This window comes from Neoarius graeffei, chromosome 17, assembly GCF_027579695.1.
Source record: "Neoarius graeffei isolate fNeoGra1 chromosome 17, fNeoGra1.pri, whole genome shotgun sequence".
In the NCBI taxonomy this organism is placed as follows: Eukaryota; Metazoa; Chordata; class Actinopteri; order Siluriformes; family Ariidae; genus Neoarius; species Neoarius graeffei.
In genome coordinates this window covers 62,076,446-62,097,886 of record NC_083585.1, presented here as the reverse complement: position 1 = coordinate 62,097,886, position 21,441 = coordinate 62,076,446, and the positions used below count along the sequence as shown (strand labels likewise).

Below are 21,441 nucleotides of genomic sequence, written 5' to 3'. Positions count from 1 at the left end.
GTATGTGGAAATTGAAATTAAAACTGAAAACAATGATTTGTAAATAATCTTTATATGGATAGATTCCAAAACCTGCAAAATAACTATTTTAATTTTTTTTTGAAGGCATCTGAACAGTGACTGTAACTGTTATTTAACAGAAACTGGTTCAAGACACAAAATTGTTAAAAATGTTCTTACACACAGTAGGGTGTTTCCACCAGCAGCAGGACAGAAAGACGCAGTAGTTTGAGGAAGTTTTATTTCTGAAGAAACAGATTTTGCCAAAGAAAAAAACAGAATGAGACATTCTAAACTTTCATATCAGTGTAATAAATCTCATAATAGTGCAGACATTTAAAATAGTCTGATTTTTTTTCTAGAAACATCTAACATTCTGCATTAAGACATTTATGTAACTTATTTTCTTATTAATCTATAAAACAGATGCACTCTGAAAATAATTCATTAGTGCCACAGTTTCTGCACACAAAAGTGTCTTTGTATTTCAGGGAGAAATTCAATCTGACACCTCAGTTATAATTTTACTCAACATTTCAACTTTTACCAACATTTCATTTTTTCATCGGATCACAAAACCTCACAGATGAGTCAGAACCAATCCAGACCCCAGCGTATAGAGGCTGAGTGAATGTGGTGTGGACTCTGTGGAGGAGCCTCATCGGGTCAGAGACGCTGTAGAAGGACAGAGTTCCTGCACTGTGATCCACATACACTCCTATTCTGGAGGATGCTGGACCTCGGAGATCAGTCTGAATGTTGTTGTGTCGGAAACAGACAGAGGAATAAAAACACCACAGACTCCAGGACTGACTGCTGTATCCAAACGCACACTCATTACCCGCTCCTTTCCTGCTGATCTCCTTATATGAGACTGATATTTCCACACGACCCCTCCACTCCACCTCCCAGTAACAGCGTCCACACACACTCTCCTTACACAACACCTGCCGCCAGGAGTCAAATCTCTCTGGATGATCAGAGTATCTCTGTTCTGTCTCACTGCGTGTCACCGCTCTGTTCTTCTCAGACAGAATGAGTTTAGGATTTACTGTGTTTGGATCCAGAGTCAGATAACAGAAATCTAAAACAATAAAATATCCACAGGTTAGATGTTAATCACAGGATTTATAAGAAGTGTGTGTGAGACACCTGTCTGTCGTGAGGCTCCGAAGCGCGAATGGAGTAGAAGGGGGCGTGGCAGACAAAACCATGTGACCGATGACGAAAGAGCCCTCAGCTCGATATAAAATCTGGAGGGCTCCGAACCCATTCCCCTCTGTTTTAACAGTATTTATTGGTCACATTTTAGACACAAAAAGATTCAATTAGCAAAATTGTGACCAATAAATACTGTTAAAACATGTGAGAATGAAGCTTTTTCTTTTTAAGCCCACGCACTGTTCAGCAAATGGGGTAACTTTTAATGTGGTAAACAAATACAACTTTAATCAGAATTATGAATGATGTATGCATTGGAAAATAAAATAATTCACGCCTATACAAGATGAGTTTTGTTAACTGCTTGTGGAGTGTGGGTTCAGTCCAGTCGTCATCTCGCTGAAGCATTTGGCCAGATGGTGCATCCGGCATCCATACTGTCAGACGCTGTATTTCTTATTACATTTGCCACGTTAAAAGTTACCCCATTTGCTAAACACTGTGTCATCTTAAAAAGAAAAAGCATCAAAATTGAATCGTTTGTGTCTAAAATGACAGTGAATTATGTGATGAATAAATACTGTTAAGACATGACTGTGAGAATGAAGTGAAAATGGCAAATAACATGAGAAAATAATCCTGTTTCAACAGCTGTCCTGAATAGAAAGGAAGTATTGTACAGCCTTTTGTGTTATTATTATTATTATTATTATCATCATCTGTCATGGCGGCGCGGTGGTGTAGTGGTTAGCGCTGTCGCCTCACAGCAAGAAGGTCCGGGTTCGAGCCCCGGGGCCGGCGAGGGCCTTTCTGTGCGGAGTTTGCATGTTCTCCCCGTGTCCGCGTGGGTTTCCTCCGGGTGCTCCGGTTTCCCCCACAGTCCAAAGACATGCAGGTTAGGTTAACTGGTGACTCTAAATTGACCGTAGGTGTGAATGTGAGTGTGAATGGTTGTCTGTGTCTATGTGTCAGCTCTGTGATGACCTGGCGACTTGTTCAGGGTGTACCCCGCCTTTCGCCCGTAGTCAGCTGGGATAGGCTCCAGCTTGCCTGCGACCCTGTAGAACAGGATAAAGCGGCTACAGATAATGAGATGAGATGACGGTTTAACACACAAACCAAATCCACGCGATGTGAGTGGTAAGATGGCGTCCAGATGGCTTCACTCGTCCCTACAGAGGGGAATGGGTTCGGAGCCCTCCAGGTTTTATATAGAGCTCAGTGGTTGTGATTCAAGAAAAGATTCATGACTCGGAGTCTCATTCAACAGAGTTCACTAGCGACACCTACTGTTCAGAGAAATGTACAGCATGTTTTAATTCCTACATCACAACAGTGTTCTGACACTTTATATTATTGTTCACACAGTTTTCCATTTTAAAATAACTTATAAACATTAGTTTTTTATATACCTTTTTTATTCAGTACTCTTATTTTCTCTCTCTCTCTCACACACACACACACACACACACACACACACACACACAGTCTCTGTATGAATTTATGCTCAGTATAATTGTGTCTGCACAGGAAAAGGTTTAGATAAACATGAAGAGGATAACGTGTGTGTGTGTTGGACTCAGAGTCCTCCTGTAGCCGTAGTAACATTTCAGAGAACCTTTATTGATTTTTATTGAGGAACAGGATTTCTCCTCACTGTGTTTGGATCGAGGCGGTTCCTTTAATGACCTTCTGAATAAGTGTTGTACTTTTGTTTATCATGTCTGGAATTCTGAGATTGATCGTGTCATCGCCATAATTCTCAGCAGTAACGATGTCCGCTCATGAGCTTTATAAAATCCCAGCTTAAAATGCAGATACCATGTCTATAAAATCAACCTTCAAGCTTAGATTTGTGACTTCTGAAGACCATTCAAGTTTAAAAGATGGTGCTGATGTGTTAATAAACTGTGGCGAGGAATGTAGATCAGTTTTCCAAGTCCAGTGCATTTGTTGTTAAATATGAAGCCCTTTTTTATTACATAAAAATAAGATTAAGCTCCAACTTGACGCATAGAGGATAATGTACATTTAATCCACGCATGTCACGACAGTCGAGGCGAAAGAAAGAAAAAAATTCAAACGTTTATGCATTAATAACCAAGTTAATGAACAAAATCTTGCTTCTGGTGGTCCATCTTCACCCACTGCACCTCATCCCCTTTAGATTCTGCAGTTGCTGCCCTCCATCGTGAAAAACAGGCCCTGGGGTCGCTTCACATTCCTGATGGAACCACTCCAAACAGCTTTCACATTCAGCTATTTTTTTCTTTTCCTCCCTTTTCCCTCAGCATTCTCATCTCATCTCATCTCATTATCTCTAGCCGCTTTATCCTTCTACAGGGTCGCAGGCAAGCTGGAGCCTATCCCAGCTGACTACGGGCGAAAGGCGGGGTACACCCTGGACAAGTCGCCAGGTCATCACAGGGCTGACACAGACAACCATTCACACTCACATTCACACCTACGATCAATTTAGAGTCACCAGTTAACCTAACCTGCATGTCTTTGGACTGTGGGGGAAACCGGAGCACCCTGAGGAAACCCACGCGGACACGGGGAGAACATGCAAACTCCACACAGGAGGGCCCTCGCCGGCCCTGGGGCTCGAACCCAGGACCTTCTTGCTGTGAGGCGACAGCGCTAACCACTACACCACCGTGCCGCCCCCCTCAGCATTCTGTACACACAAAATACTTCAATCTTTCGTGTTGTATCGTGGCGTCTTTTTCTGTTTTGACCTTAACTTTGTCAGTATAATTGTGCGTGAATCAAGCTGACGTTGTTCCTGCTTAGAATTATTATGAGATTAATTATGATGATTAGAATTATCACTAAAGCTAAATGATTTCAATCCTGACGTGAATACTCGTCATATTAATTCTAGGTACTATTCCCCACACGAATTTCATTCTTCTCAAGAACTTCGTAATTATTCCCCACCCAAACGAAGGTTGGAGAAGGATATAGAAACAGGTTCTGTCCATCCATCCGTCCATCCGGTCACGTTTTCGTTTCTGGGCCATATCTTTAAAACTACTGAAGATATCTTCATGAACCTTTGTATACATATCAACCAATATGTGAACTGGTGCCTTTTGCTATTTTCGATTTTTGGAAAAAAGTATTTTTCAAATTTTTACATAGTAATAGATTTTGACTTTGAGCAATGTTCGTTTCCGGAGCATATATCCAAAACTATTCATGATACGGATTTGAAACTTGGTATACATGTTAACAAGGTGATGTAGATGTGCCTTTTTATACTAAGAAATTTGAGAAATTTTAATTTTTCATGTTTCCATGGAAACAATTTCAGACTTGGTCTCTAGGGTAGGTTTGGTTTTCAGAGTAGAACTTGAAAACTATGAGTGGTTTGGTCTTGAAAGTTGGTATATGTGTTGATGAAGTAATGTGTATGTGCCTTTTGATACTAAGAAATGTGAAATTTTAATTTTTAGCTCACCTGGACCAAACGTCCGGTGGGTTTATGTCATGGGCTGCTGAGGTCAGTGTAAAGAGGTAGGGTTGGTTTCCTGCAGCAGAACGTGAAAAACGTGACAATATTTTGAAACTTGGTATATAGTTGGTATGTAGGGCGGGGGATATAGATGACTATCTTCTTGTTTATCTGACAAGTTGTTCTCTTTCCTTCACTATATTATCAGGAGCCTCTCAGCTAAATTTGATGAATTTCAAGACATAGTATTTTAGATCATCTATTGAAGATCCTTTGCCTTTCAGAAACCTGCCATTCAACTCAAAGATAGTTTTGTCAATTTTTACTTACCTGGCTTTAATTACATTTCCCAACACTCTAAATTGGACTCTTCATAAATTTCTGAAGTTATAATCCAAGAGATGACCTTAATACTTCTGATCAAGACAAATCAGTTTCTGTTGAGCTCCATAATGAAGGCAGTAAGAACACAGCTTGTGGTGTGAGATACAGACACCGAAACAGTTCTTTTCAGCCATTTTTGAATAAGCTTTCCATAATAATTGATAAAATCCATGAGGAGTCAAAGCTTTGTATTTTTGTGAGCAACCTGAACTTAAATCTGATGAATTCAGACACTCGGATAGCTACAGGTGAATTTATCAATACTTTATCTTCCTATTCTTTTCAACCATGTTTATTGACAATATATATTTTAATTCACTTAAATATCCTGTGCAGGGTCACAGGCAAGCTGGAGCCTATCCCAGCTGACCCTGCACAGGATAAGGATAATGGATGGATTTCATATGGTTCAATGAAGATGCATTTATTTATGGTTTTCAACAAATTGACTGCTCTAGCCAGTCCGATGGTGAGCCTGATATTCATGACATTCTCCAGCTTTCCTGAAAACTCTGATGAAATTATTACCGCTCATGTTCCTCTGAAAAACCATGTCAAGGAAGGAAATCAAACTCAAATATGAACCTTGGATTTCCCCTCAGTCTTAGAACAATGAATTATTAAATCAAATTGTATAGAAAAATCGATCAAGACGAGAAATCAGTGCCTGTATGCTCAGTACAAAGTGTAGAGAAATAAGCTAAACCATTTGACTCCTATAGGTAAAAGGATCTAGCAAATGAGTTCAATGTTTATTTTGCAGACATTGGTAAAAGTATCAGCCAAGCAATACCAAAGGTCAACAAAATATTTTCAGATTTTCTTGCTTCTCTGACAAGCGACAGCTTTCTTCTTAGTCCTACATGGACACAGGAAATTCAAGGCTTTTTTCTCCGGCTCAAGTCCAGAGAGGCTTGTGGCCCCTTTAGTATTTCTGTAGCCCTGTTCAAGATATTAAACTCAATCTCAAAGCCTGTGGAGATCCTACATCACTTCTCCTTTACTTCTGGTACTGTTCCTGATTCTTTTAAACTTGCTCGTGTCAGACCCGTGTTTAAAGCAGGAGCTCAACTGTTAACTTCTAATCATAGACCAATTTCTCTTTTGTCAATTTTTATCAAAAATATGACAAAAATTCATGTAAAACAGGCTGAATACATATCGAGAGAAGTTTGATTTAATATATTCCGGTCAGTTTGGTTTCCGTGACAACACATCTACAGAACATGCACTTTTAGTAAATCACTGATAAAATCCAAAGAGCAATTGAAGATGGCAAATTTTCCTGTGGTATCATTCTTTGTCTGAGTAAAGCCGTTGATGCCATAGATCATGATATTTTGTAAGAAAAATTATATTCTTATGGCATCCGTGGGATTGTCCATGATTGGTTTGCCTCATATCTATCAAATAGACATCAGTTTGTTTCAATCGTTAATATTTCATCCAGCTCTTTACCAATTTCATGTGGAGTACCACAGGGTTCACATCGTGGCCCCCTTCTATTTCTCTTATACATAAATGATTTTATGAACTGCTCCAATATTTGATTTTCATCTTTTTGCAGGTGACTCAAATTTATTCCTGGCAGATTCATCTTTAGATTCTCTAGAAGCCAGGGTAAATTCTGAATTGGTCAATATGTGGGAGCTTGGTTGCAAATTTGAATTTCCCTCCCGGGATTAATAAAGTAATTCTGATATCATTGCGTGGCTTTGTGCAAATAAATTCTCTCTGAATGTCGACAAAAATTGTTATTTTTTAATCCACCCCAAATAAACTGAGCAGAACCATTTCCTGAAAATTAATTATAAGCCGATTAAACAGAAGAACCACATCAGGTATCTTGGAGTAGTTTTCGACTCTCACCTCATCAGGAGGAAACACATGATCCACCAGTAGAGCAAGAAAATCTCCAGAGGCTTTGGAATTATTGCTGAGCTTCATCACTATGATTCTCAAAGTATTCTAACTCAGCTGTACTACTCTCTTATTTATTCTTTTTTAATATATGGTGTTACAGTTTGGGGTAATACTTATGAGGCTACCCTTTGACCGATAACTGGACTCCAGAAGAAAGCTGTCAGAATTATTAATTTAGCTTCTTTTAATGAACACACACCACCTATTTTTAAAAAGCTGGAGATGATGAAATTCTCTGATTTTATAGATTACTTAAACAGGATTTTTATGTTTAAATTTCATTCTAGTTTATTTGGTGCCTGCCTTTGATAACTTTGACACTTTTAGCATCAAGGCACAAGTATAAATCTTGACTGGCTTCAAGATCTTCATTTTGTGTTCCTTCAGCCAGAACTAACGATAGCAAGTTTAATATTCGCTTCAAAGCTGCTGCTCTCTGGAACAGTATTGATGAATCTTTCCAGAGTCTTAGCTTCAGCAATTTCAAGCGTTCTATCAAAAGTACGATTATCGCTTCAGATCAGCATTCCTTTCTCTTTTCCTCACATTGTCATTTCATTTTTTCCCTCTTTTTATTGTTTTTGTTGAAATATTGTATTTTATCATTGTGCCTCTGTGCGACTAGCTTTCTTCTTTATAACAGTAATCCATTATTTTTTTCTGCCGAGTGAGATTCGATTACTAGTTATTTCTAGGCAGAATTTTATCCTTCGTATGTATTAGATTTGTGTGTGTGATATAAATAAACTTATTGATACACATTGTGTGTGTTGTAGGTCAAAAGAAAGACCATCATGTGGGCGGTCCTCCTCTGAGTTGAAGTGTGTGTGTGTGTGTTACACCTACACTGCAGGAAGTCTTCTCTGCTCTTTGGTTTTGAGGGTAAAATCATGTGAACTGCAGCTGTAGAGACACAGAGACAAAATGGAGACTGAAAAATGACACGAAAACAGTTTAAAGCATGAAAATGAAAAATTAGATTCCTCACTGCTCTCAGTCAGACACGATTTAGAGATCGGCCAAAATGTCATCACACTGTGCAGCATTTGAATGTAAGAATCATGAGAAGCAAAAAACTTTTCCCAGCTGAAGCTCTGACAATGTGTGTGTTTTTACTTTCTGATGGATTTTATGGAGGAATTAAGGCCTCGGTTCTGATCTAATGTTCATCATATTTATGTGTAAAGTTCAATAAGATTAGTTTGTGGATTTGTGATTAAGGTCCTGTTTATCTGGGAAATTTATTTGTAATTTGCACATGTAATTTCTGAGGCGGGCAGCACGGGGGTGTAGGTATCATTATCCTGCCATTTTGTCTCTGGGGACTACAAGTCCCAGTCCTCTTCCGCGTGACCTACGTCACGCGTGGGCGGGATCATCTACGTCAGTCCGCCATGCGCGCATAAGTCCGGGCGGAAGCTCCGCCATTTCGTCTCTCGCGTCCGGTTTCCGAGGAGTCTAGACACATAAAGAGATGCTCTCAAACCCGAAAACACCTCTTCCTTGCAAGATCCATCATTCAGCGCGATTTCTTACCCTTGGCCAAGGTAAACTCTAGAGTCGCGCGATCTTTAAACTCAACCTGAGTTACAACCGGTTTATTCGTATTAGAAGTGACGTCACGACTGCAGCCCAGGCAGTTAAAAGTTAAGAAGCGATTGCATCCTTTTTAACTCAAAAGTGCTGTGCATCTTATTCTGATCAGAGACTTTTCCTCTCGAACGCTGAGGTTCGGACCAAGAATCCTCTGCTTTCTACGGGAACCACCCAAGTGCTCCGCTGGACCTGAAAGTTCTCTACGCCTCCATCACGAGCGGCTCACGTGCTCCCACGGCGAGGCCCGAGACTACACCGGCGAATATTTCTTCATATCTTGCTAAAGGCAGGATTAAGTAAGATTTTGGCATTTGGGCATAATTAAGATAGTCTAAGGAATTTGCTTTTATTGGAATAGTGTGAATTTAAACCCAGGTTTATTGTTACACTGTTAAAACACACAGTGTGGGTGCAATCAGTTAATTATTGAAATTAAGTGATCAATCTCATTAAATCAGTCTCATTAAATTTTGAAGGTCAATAATTAAAATGAATCAATCCCATTGAATCGTTTACTTTGACTCATTTGAATTGAATCATACCATAGAATCACTCATTCGAAGTGAATCATTCAGTGAATCATTTAGTGAATCGTTCAATAAATCATTTAGTGAATCATACCAATGAATCATTTATTAGTGAATTATACCATTAATCCTGGGGCTTAATAATAAATTACCAAACAGCTAAATTATGGTATATTTCCAAGTTATTATGATCACTTACCATATTACATAACTTATATGCACCTTTTTGAATTCTTTGAGAGATTGGGGACTTCATATATTGTTCACACAAATAAACAGTTTGTTTAATAAATGAATTTATTATAACAAAGAAAAATAATAAATCAATATATACAAGCAGTGAGGTGTGTATATATATATATATATATATATATATATATATGTGAGATAGATAGATAGATAGATAGATAGATAGATAGATAGATAGATAGATAGATAGATAGATAGATAGATAGAGGTGTGTGTGTATGGCCTAGCTTGTTGCTAGCTAAAACAAAAGAATGTTATCTAAATAGAACAAAGGATTAGCTCTGTTGTTAATGTGTGCTTGTGTGTGTGTGTGTGTGGGAAGGACTTGACCATGTGTTTTGCCTCGTGTAGCTAACTACACGTGGTGGAGGCCTAGATTAGCCTTGTGTTGCTAGTGTGTCTTTGTGAAAGGCCCTATGGCCTAGCTAAAGTGTGTTTGTTAGGCCTGGTGAGGCCTACTGAGCACGTGTTGCTAAAGACAAAGGGAAGCTGTCTAAAGTGTATCAGGCCTGGTCAGGCCTGTTGAGCACGTGTTTTCTCAGTAACAACAAGATTCCACACTCATAACATTACCAAACTCACTGAAACCTTGATAAGGTCAAAATGTATGATAAGGAAATTAGTGTTAGTCAGAGAGGAGCATGCACAGCCTAACAATTGAGAGAACATAGAACCAAAATAAATCAACACGCTGCGTGTCTAACAGTGTAACAGAAACCTGGGTTTAAATTCACACTATTTCAATAAAAGCAAATTCCTAAGACTATCTTAATTATGCCCAAATGACAAAATCTTACTTAATCCTGCCTTTAGCAAGATATGAAGATGTTCGCCGTTGCAGAGCTTTGCTGTTCATGTAGCACGTGAGCCGCCCGTGTAGAAAGTGCAGAGTCTTCTTGGGTCCGGCGGAGCACTTGGGTGGTTCCCGTGGGAAGCAGAGGACTCTTGGTCCGAACTTCAGCGTTCGTGAGGAAAAAGTCTCTGATCAGAATAAGATGCACAGCGCTTTTGAGTTAAAAAGGATTCAATCGCTTCTTAACTTTTAACTGCCTGGGCTGCAGTCGTGACGTCACTTCTAATACGAATAAACCAGTTGTAACTCAAGTTGAGTTTAAAGATCGTGCGACTCTAGAGTTTACCTTGGCCAAGGGTAAGAAATCGCGCTGAATGGTGAATCTTGCAAGAAAGAAAAAGACGTCTTTTTGGTGGAGAGCATCTCTTCTGTGCGTCTAGATTCCTGGGAATCCGGACACGAGAGACAAAATGGCGGAGCTTCCGCCGGGACTTATGCGCGCATGGCGGACTGATGTAGATGATCCCGCCCAAGCGTGACGTAGGTCAAGCGGCAGAGGACTGGGAATTGTAGTTCTTAGAGACAAAATGGCGGCATGATACCTACAACAGCGTGTTGATTTATTTTGGTTCTATGTTCTCTCAGTTGTTTAATAGATAGGCTGTGCATGCTCCTCTCTGACTAACACTTTAATTTCCTTATCATACATCTTGATCTCATCAAGATTTCAGTGGATTCAGTACTGTTATAAGCTAGTGAAATAGGCCTATGGTTGATTTTCTTTTAGCACACGTTAGCTATGGCTAATTCCTTTGTCTTTAGCAACACGTGCTCAGTAGGCCTCACCAGGCCTAACAAACACACTTTAGCTAGGCCATAGGGCCTTTCACAAACACACTAGCAACGCAAGGCTAATCTAGGCCTCCACCACGTGTAGTTAGCTACACGAGGCTAAACACATGGTCAAGTCCTTCCCACACACACACAAGCACACATTAGCAACAGAGCTAATCCTTTGTTCTATTTAGATAACATTCCTTTGTTTAGCTAGCACAAGCTAGGCCATACACACCATATCATATTTGTATATATTGATTATCCATTTTTATCTTTGTTATAATAAATCCAGGGCGGCACGGTGGTGTAGTGGTTAGCGCTGTCGCCTCACAGCAAGAAGGTCCTGGGTTCGAGCCCCGGGGCCGACGAGGGCCTTTCTGTGTGGAGTTTGCATGTTCTCCCCGTGTCCGCGTGGGTTTCCTCCGGGTGCTCCGGTTTCCCCCACAGTCCAAAGACATGCAGGTTAGGTTAACTGGTGACTCTAAATTGACCGTAGGTGTGAATGGTTGTCTGTGTCAATGTGTCAGCCCTGTGATGACCTGGCGACTTGTCCAGGGTGTACCCCGCCTTTCGCCCGTAGTCAGCTGGGATAGGCTAAAGCTTGCCTGCGACCCTGTAGAAGGATAAAGCGGCTAGAGATAATGAGATGAGATGAGATAATAAATCCATTTATTATCAAAGCTGTGTGTATTCATCTTGTTGGTGTGAACAATATTTCTGAAGTCCCCAATCTCCTCAAAGAATTCAAAAAGGTGCATAAGTTATGTAATATAGTAAGTGATCAATAATAATTAGGAAATATACCATAATCTAGCTGTTTGGTAATTTATCCAGGATTAATGGTATGATTCACTAAATGATTAATTGAACGATTCACTAAATGATTCACTGAATGATTCACTTCAAATGAGACTGATTCTATGGTATGATTCAATTCAAATGAGTCAAAGTAAACGATTCAATGGGATTGATTCATTTTAATTATTAACCTTCAAATTTAATGAGATTGATCACTTAATTTCAATAATTAACTGATTGCACCCACAGTGGTGTAGTGGCTAGCACTGTCGCCTCACAGCAAGAAGGTCCGGGTTCAAGCCCAGTGGCCGGCGAGGGCCTTTCTGTGCGGAGTTTGCATGTTCTCCCCGTGTCCGCGTGGGTTTCCTCCGGGTGCTCCGGTTTCCCCCACAGTCCAAAGACATGCAGGTTAGGTTAACTGGTGACTCTAAATTGACTGTAGGTGTGAATGTGAGTGTGAATGATTGTCTGTGTCTATGTGTCAGCGGAGGCCATCTGATCTGCTTTAATATCAACAGATCTTCATTTAAGGTACGTGAATCTTTTCATCATGGCACACCTTCAGCCTGTTCAGTGTGCTGAGTGCAGGATGTTTAGTCATTCTTCCTCCGTCACTAGCGATAGCTTTATTAGCTTTACTTGTGATAAGTGCAGATTAGTTAGCTCTCTGACGGAGAAGATTTCAGTGCTAGAAGCGCGTGTCCAGGCTTTAGAGCAGGTTAGTGAGCGTGAGAACAGTGTAGTTTCTGTTAGGGAAAGTCTGGACGCCCTAGGTGGAGTTAGCAATCCCCCAACTCCGGCATTAGAGCCCTTACAGCGGGGCGAATGGGTGACGGCTCGGCGGCATAAGCGTAGAGCCAAAGCTACCACTGAGGCTCGCCCACGGGAGCACCACTCCTCTCCGCGTCACGTGTCGAACAGGTTTGCTCTCCTTAGTGATGCACCCACTGAGAAACCTGAAAGAGCTCTGGTTATAGGGGACTCTATCATACGGCATGTGAAATTAGCTCAGCCTTTAGGGGCACCAGCAGCTTTAGTCAGGTGTATTCCGGGAGCCAGGGCGCCGGACATAGCAGGTAATCTTAGGGTCCTAGGCAAGCACAGGTTCTCAAAGATAGTTATCCATGCAGGAGCTAATGATATACGCCTTCATCAGTCTGAGGTTACTAAGAGTAACTTTGTAGAGGTGTTTAAATTAGCGAAGGCGATGTCCGATGCTGTAGTATGCTCTGGCCCCATCCCAACGCGGCGTGGCGATGTAGCTTACAGCAGGTTATGGTCGCTGAACTGCTGGCTGTCCAGGTGGTGCTCTGAAAACAGTGTGGGCTTTATAGATAATTGGGCTAATTTTGAGGGCACTGCTGGCCTGTTAGGGCGGGACGGTATCCATCCCACTCGGGAAGGTGCTGCTCTCATTTCCTGCAGCATAGGTCATAGTCTCAGAACAGGCCTAGTTAATTTCTGACAATCCAGAGCCAAGGCCAGGGAGCAGACGAACAGGCTAAACCGACTGTCTGCTAGCTGCACAGAGTCGTCACTCAGGGCCCACTACATCGAGACTGTGTCTGTTCCCCGAGCTCAACAAAAAGGTAGAAATTTTCAGAGAGTTTGTTCCAGTAACCTAATCAATATAAAATTAGATCAGACTGACTGTACAGCTGCTGCCAGCACCTTTGATCTAAAGGTGGGGCTATTAAATATTAGATCTCTTACATCTAAAGTGCTAATGGTTAATGAACTCATTACTGATCAGGAGTTTAATGTACTGTGTTTAACAGAAACATGGATTAAGCCAAATGAATATATAGCATTAAATGAAGCGAGTCCTCCTGGATAGAGTTATATACAGTGGGGCAAAAAAGTATTTAGTCAGTCACCAATTGTGCAAGTTCTCCCACTTAAAAAGATGAGAGAGGCCTGTAATTTTCATCATAGGTACACTTCAACTATGAGAGACAAAATGAGAAAAAAAAAATCCAGAAAATCACATTGTCTGATTTTTAAAGAATTTATTTGCAAATTATGGTGGAAAATAAGTATTTGGTCAATAACAAAAGTTAATCTCAATACTTTGTTATATACCCTTTGTTGGCAATGACAGAGGTCAAACGTTTTCTGTAAGTCTTCACAAGGTTTTCACGCACTGTTGCTGGTATTTTGGCCCATTCCTCCATGCAGGTCTCCTCTAGAGCAGTGATGTTTTTGGGCAGTCGCTGGGCAACACGGACTTTCAACTCCCTCCAAAGATTTTCTATGGGGTTGAGATCTGGAGACTGGCGAGGCCACTCCAGGACCTTGAAATGCTTCTTATGAAGCCACTCCTTCGTTGCCCGGGCGGTGTGTTTGGGATCATTGTCATGCTGAAAGACCCAGCCACGTTTCATCTTCAATGCCCTTGCTGATGGAAGGAGGTTTTCACTCAAAATCTCACAATACATGGCCCCATTCATTCTTTCCTTTACACGGATCAGTCGTCCTGGTCCCTTTGCAGAAAAACAGCCCCAAAGCATGATGTTTCCACCCCCATGCTTCACAGTAGGTATGGTGTTCTTTGGATGCAATTCAGCATTCTTTCTCCTCCAAACACAACAAGTTGAGTTTTTACCAAAAAGTTCTATTTTGGTTTCATCTGACCATATGACATTCTCCCAATCCTCTTCTGGATCATCCAAATGCTCTCTAGCAAACTTCAGACGGGCCTGGACATGCACTGGCTTAAGCAGGGGGATACGTCTGGCACTGCAGGATTTGAGTCCCTGGCGGCGTAGTGTGTTACTGATGGTAGCCTTTGTTACTTTGGTCCCAGCTCTCTGCAGGTCATTCACTAGGTCCCCCCGTGTGGTTCTGGGATTTTTGCTCACCGTTCTTGTGATCAGTTTGACCCCACGGGGTGAGATCTTGCGTGGAGCCCCAGATCGAGGGAGATTATCAGTGATCTTGTATGTCTTCCATTTTCTAATAATTGCTCCCACAGTTGATTTCTTCACACCAAGCTGCTTACCTATTGCAGATTCAGTCTTCCCAGCCTGGTGCAGGTCTACAATTTTGTTTCTGGTGTCCTTTGACAGCTCTCTGGTCTTGGCCATAATGGAGTTTGGAGTGTGACTGTTTGAGGTTGTGGACAGGTGTCTTTTATACTGATGATGAGTTCAAACAGGTGCCATTAATACAGGTAACGAGTGGAGGACAGAGGAGCCTCTTAAAGAAGTTACAGGTCTGTGAGAGCCAGAAATCTTGCTTGTTTGTAGGTGACCAAATACTTATTTTACCGAGGAATTTACCAATTAATTCATTAAAAATCCTCCAATGTGATTTCCTGGATTCTTTCCCCCCATTCTGTCTCTCATAGTTGAAGTGTACCTATGATGAAAATTACAGGCCTCTCTCATCTTTTTAAGTGGGAGAACTTGCACAATTGGTGGCTGACTAAATACTTTTTTGCCCCACTGTACACCAGCCTCGTCTAACTGGCAGAGGAGGAGGCGTCGCGGTTATTTATAACGATTATCTAGGTGTAACACACAAACCTGGTTATAAATTTAATACATTTGAAGTTCTTCATACTCATATAATGTATGTAGCCTCGAAAAATAAGTCTACCCAGTTAATTCCATTACTTATTATTTACAGGCCCCCAGGGCCATATTCTGAGTTTCTTTCTGAATTTGCAGATTTTATCTCAGATTTGGTTATTTCCTTAGACAAAGCTTTAGTTGTCGGAGATTTTAATATTCACTTTGATAACCCAGAAGACCCTTTAAAAACAGCGTTTGTGTCCATCTTAGATTCAGTCGGGATTAAGCAGAATGTCATAGGACCGACCCATAATGGTGGTCACACCCTTGATCTAATACTAACATTCAGATTAAACGTAGACAATATAGTCATACTTCCACAGTCTGAAGTTATCTCAGATCATTGTCTCATCTCATTCAAAATATGTCTGAGTAATAATATATGCACCTCACCACGCTACTGTATTAAACGTACTTTCACGTCAACTACTGCACAGAGCTTTATAAATGATCTCCCAGAGCTGTCAACTTTGATTGGGTCACTGTCAGCCCCTGCAGAACTCGATCAGGCAACTGAATGCTTAGAGTCAACATTCCGCCATACTTTAGATAATGTAGCTCCTCTAAAAAGGAAAATGGTCAGAGACAAAAAATTAGCACCCTGGTATAATGATGACACTCGCACTTTAAAACAGACCACTCGAAAATTGGAACGTAAATGGCGTCAAACAAAATTGGTAGTGTTCAAATTGGCGTGGAAGGAGAGCTTCCTGAAGTATAGAAAAGCTCTTAGTGCTGCGAGATCAACATATCTCTCCTCCCTAATAGAAGATAACAAAAATAATCCTAGATTCCTATTTAATACTGTAGCAAAATTAACCAGGAATAAGTCCACTATAGACAGATGCACACCTGCAGTATGTAGTAGCAACGACTTCATGAATTTTTTTAATGACAAAATTGAGAATATCCGACAAAAAATTCAAACTACTAATTTAAGGTTAGACAATGAAAGTGACCTCGTAGTTAACAATATAACTGTATCAGATCATCAGTTAGAATGTTTTACTCCCCTAAAAGAAACTGAATTACTTTCATTAATCTCTACATCAAAAGCCTCAACTTGCGTACTAGATCCCTTACCGACACATCTATTCAAACAGATAATGCCTGGAGTAATTGAACCGCTTCTAAAAATAATAAATTCTTCTCTTATGATTGGCTATGTACCCAAATCCTTTAAACTAGCAGTTATCAAACCCCTGATTAAAAAACCTGACCTTGATCCCTGTCAGCTGTCCAATTATCGGCCAATATCAAACCTCCCCTTTATCTCCAAGATCCTTGAAAAAGCTGTGGCACAGCAGTTATGCTCATATTTACATAGGAATAACATCCATGAAATGTATCAGTCAGGATTTAGACCTCATCATAGCACAGAGACAGCACTGGTTAAAGTAGTAAACGACCTACTGTTGGCGTCTGATCAGGGCTGTGTCTCGCTACTTGTGTTGCTTGACCTTAGTGCAGCATTTGATACCATTGATCATTCCATTCTTCTGGATAGACTAGAAAATGTTGTGGGAGTTAAGGGAATGGCCCTCTCCTGGCTCAGGTCTTATCTAACTGATCGTTATCAGTATGTTGATATAAATGGTGATATTTCTAGACGTACCGAGGTAAAGTTTGGTGTTCCACAAGGTTCTGTCTTGGGTCCACTGCTTTTTTCTCTATATATGTTACCTCTGGGCGATATTATTCGTAAACATTGTATTAGTTTCCACTGTTATGCTGATGACACACAGTTGTATGTCTCTGCAAAACCTGATGAGAGACACCAGCTTAATAGAATTGAGGAATGTGTGAAGGACATTAGACACTGGATGCTTATAAATTTCCTTCTGCTTAACTCTGACAAGACTGAAGTACTTGTGCTAGGACCACATACAGCTAGAAGTAAGTTTTCTGATTACACAGTAACTCTGGATGGCCTTTCTGTTTCTTCACGTGCAGCAGTAAAAGACCTCGGAGTGATTATTGACCCCAGTCTTTCATTCGAAACTCACATTGATAACATCACCCGGATAGCTTTCTTTCATCTCAGAAATATTGCAAAGATAAGAAATGTAATGTCATTGCATGATGCAGAAAAACTAGTCCATGCTTTCGTTACCTCCAGGTTGGATTATTGTAATGCCTTACTGTCTGGATGTTCCAATAAGTGCATAAACAAGCTCCAGTTAGTTCAAAATGCCGCAGCAAGAGTCCTTACTAGAACTAGAAAATATGACCACATCACGCCTGTCTTATCCACACTGCATTGGCTCCCAATCAAATTTCGTATTGATTATAAAATACTACTATTGACCTTTAAAGCACTAAATGGTCTCGCACCACAGTACCTGAGTGAACTTCTGCTCCTCTATGACCCGCCATGCCTACTTAGATCAAAAGGTGCAGGCTATCTGCTGGTACCTCGTATAGTGAAGGCTACATCAGGGGGCAGAGCCTTTTCTTACAAAGCCCCACTGTTATGGAACAGCCTTCCAAGTAATGTTCGGGAATCAGACACAGTCTCAGCATTTAAGTCTAGGCTGAAAACATATCTGTTTAGTCAAGCCTTTTATTAATGGTGTTTATGAGGTAAAGGAGTAGATCTGGAGGGTCCTCAGACATAGAGTGTTTTGGTAAACTGGGATGTATGGATGCTGTCAGTCCCCACTCGCTTGCTCACTCGAGTTTGTTGACGGTGCAGTGGCTGGCTGCTTTATGTCCCGGGGCTCCCTCATGCCTGTGTTACCTTCTGGCTCTCTCCTTTTAGTTATGCTGTCATAGTTAGTTGCCGGAGTCCCTGCTTGTACTCGGTGCAATATGTATACTGTTCCTACTTATTCAGGTGACATTGGGCATACCTAACCACCTGTGTTTTCTTTCTCTCCCCCCCCACTCCAAATCTGTCCCTCTGAGTTACATGGAGTCAACAGGAAATCTTTTGGTGGAGACGGTGGGGACCTCGACTGGCTATCGTAGCCTGCAGGGAATCGGCCATCAGACATTCTGTCGCATGTCCCAGACCCGGTGAAATGTAACTGAATTGTCTTGGCCAGGCCTAAGGGTCCCATCTGCATCTCATCATTGCTGAGGAGTGTGCTCCCATCACCCAATCAAGCATCCAGCCAGAGCAGGTCATGATATATTTTTTTTACCATATTAACATGCCATTGTGTGTCATGCCTGATGTAAAGACTCTCGTCTCTGCGAGCCTACCACACAGATTTAATACTTGTCATTTTTAGGGCATACCTAACAACATGTTTTCTTTCTCTCTCCCCCCCCCCATCTGTCCCTCTGAGTTACATGTTGATCCTGGGATTGAGATGCTGGCCTCTTCTGCCCCTCGGACCTGCTTGATCCATCCTGGTGCCCTGTGTCTGGTCGGAGTTTTATCGCCCCACTCCTGTGAAGGACGGCCCCATGAGGACAGTTGAGGGTTATACCTGTTAAAACTGTTAATATTATAGTCAGGCTGTCTGTTGTTGCCCAAATGAGGATGGGTTCCCTTTTGAGTCTGGTTCCTCTCGAGGTTTCTTCCTCATGTCGTCTGAGGGAGTTTTTCCTTGCCACCGTCGCCACAGGCTTGCTCATTGGGGATAGATTAGGGATAAAATTAGCTCATCTTTTAAGTCGTTCAAATTCTGTAAAGCTGCTTTGCGACAATGTTTATTGTTAAAAGCGCTGTACAAATAAACTTGATTTGATTTGATTTGTCAGCCCTGTGATGACCTGGCGACTTGTCCAGGGTGTACCCCGTGTAGATATCATGCCGCCATCTTGTGTCAGAACTACAATTTCCAGGCAACTTCCACGTGACCTATGTCATGCGTGGGCGGGATCATCTACGTCAGTCCGCCATGCGCGTATAAGTCCAGGCGGAAGCTCTGCCATTTTGTCTCTCGCGTCCGGTTTCCGACGAGTCTGGACGCATAAAGGGATGCTCTCCACCCAAAAAGACGTCTTCTTTCTTGCAAGATCCATCACTCAGCGTGATTTTCTTACTTACCCTTGGCAAAGGTACTCTAGAGTCGTGCGATCTTTAAACTCAACCTGAGTTACAACCGGTTTACTTGTATTAGAAGTGACGTCACGACTGCAGCCCAGGCAGTTAAAAGTTAAAAAGCGATTGAATCCTTTTTAACTCAAAAGCGCTGTGCATCTTATTCTGATCAGAGACTTTTCCTCACGAACGCTGAGGTTCGGACCAAGAATCCTCTGCTTTCTACGGGAACCACCCAAGTGCTCCGCTGGACCCAAAAGTTTCTCTACGCCTCCATCACGAGCGTCTCACGTGCTCCCACGGTGAGGCCCGAAACTACACCGGCGAATAGTTCTTCATATCTTGCTAAAGGCAGGATTAAGTAAGATTTTGGCATTTGGGCATAATTAGGATAGTCTTAGGAATTTGCTTTTCTTTGAAATAGTGTGAATTTAAACCCAGGTTTATGTTACACTGTTAGACACGCAGCGTGTTGATTTATTTTGGTTCTATGCTCTCTCAATTGTTTAATAGATAGGCTGCGCATCCTTCTCTCTCTCTTATTCTGACTAACACTTTGATTTCCTTGTCATACATTTTGACCTTATCAAGGTTTCAGTGAGTTTGGTAATGTTATGAGTGTGGAATCTTTTTGTTACTGAGAAAACACGTGCTCAACAGGCCTGACCAGGCCTGATACACTTTAGACAACTTCCCTTTGTCTTTAGCAACACGTGCTCAGTAGGCCTCACCAGGCCTAACAAACACACTTTAGCTAGGCCATAGGGCGTTTCACAAATACACACTAGCAACACAAGGCTAATCTAGGCTTCCACCACGTGTAGTTAGCTACACGAGGCTAAACACATGGTCAAGTCCTTTACAAACACACTAGCAACACAAGGCTAATCTAGGCCTCCACCACGTGTAGTTAGCTACACGAGGCTAAACACAGGGTCGAGTCCTACACACGAGCACACATTAGCAACAGAGCTAATCCTTTGTTCTATTTAGATAACATTCCTTTCTTTTAGCTAGCAACAAGCTAGGCCACACACACACACACACACACACACACACACATGTATATACACACACCTCACTGCTTGTATATATTGATTTAGTATTTTTATCTTTGTTATAATAAATTCATTTATTAAACAAACTGTGTTTATTGGTGTGAACAATATTTGAAGTCCCCAATCTTCTCAAAGAATTCAAAAGGGTGTATATGTTATGTAATATGGCAAGTGATCTTAATAATTTGGAAATATACCATAATTTAGCTGTTTGGTAATTTATTATTAAGCACCAGGATTAATGGTATGATTCACTAAACGATTCACTAAACGATTCACTTCAAATGAGACTGATTCTATGGTATGATTCACTTCAAATGAGTCAAAGTAAATGATTCAATGGGATTGATTCATTTTAATTATTAACCTTCAAATTTAATGAGACTGATTTAACGAGATTGATCATTTAATACCAATAATTAACTGATTGCACCCACACCCGCCTTTCACCCGTAGTCAGCTGGGATAGGCTCCAGCTTGCCTGCGACCCTGTAGAACAGGATAAAGCCACTAGAGATAATGAGATGAGATGAATTTCTGAGGCTAAGGGCCTCTGCATGCTCTTGCGACAAGGCTTTCGCAGATAGCTTTTCGCAGACAGTTGTAATTTATCGTCGAACAGGGAGCAATAGGCGTGCGCGATGTTATTCACCACCACAACGCAAGGGGGCGCGAAGTTGCGAAATCGCTAGGAGTAGTTGGTGGGTGTGGTTAATGGAGTATTTATCCTCCGGTTACTGATAATGACTAGAACTGGAGTCGTATAGATGTACGTACTTCCTCACTTCCTCAATCAACCGCTCTTCATGCTGCTCCATCTTCGCTTGTGTTTTTAAAAATGGCGGTCGTGAAAACAAACCAAACCGGGAAAGTAGGGAAGCGGAAGTGCGTGTACAGCGGATGTAGAGTGGACCAATCAGAGCACTCGTCTGTGAGGCTGTCTGCGGTGGTCACAATTTTTGGGAGGTGCGCGCAGAGCGTCTGCGAGGGGGGGGGGGCTTCGCAGACGCCATCTGCGATGCCATCTGCGAGGACTGGGTTGTCAGCATAAATTGGCCTTAATACTAATGCTTTGTGATTTGATGC

At 41.4% G+C, this 21,441-nt stretch overlaps 1 protein-coding gene across 1 annotated transcript in view; it reads right to left on the bottom strand.

Moving 5' to 3' along the window:
- Positions 1–517: 517 nt before the first annotated feature.
- LOC132901257 (uncharacterized) overlaps positions 518–21,441 on the bottom strand; it is a 91,825-nt gene continuing 70,901 nt past the window's right edge. Inside the window, exons 13-14 of the mRNA XM_060943577.1 lie at positions 7,775–7,831; positions 518–1,084 (exon numbers count right to left, since the gene is read on the bottom strand). Of these exons, the coding sequence (XP_060799560.1) occupies positions 555–1,084; positions 7,775–7,831 (587 nt within the window). The 3' untranslated portion in view covers positions 518–554. The remainder of the gene's footprint in view (positions 1,085–7,774; positions 7,832–21,441) is intronic.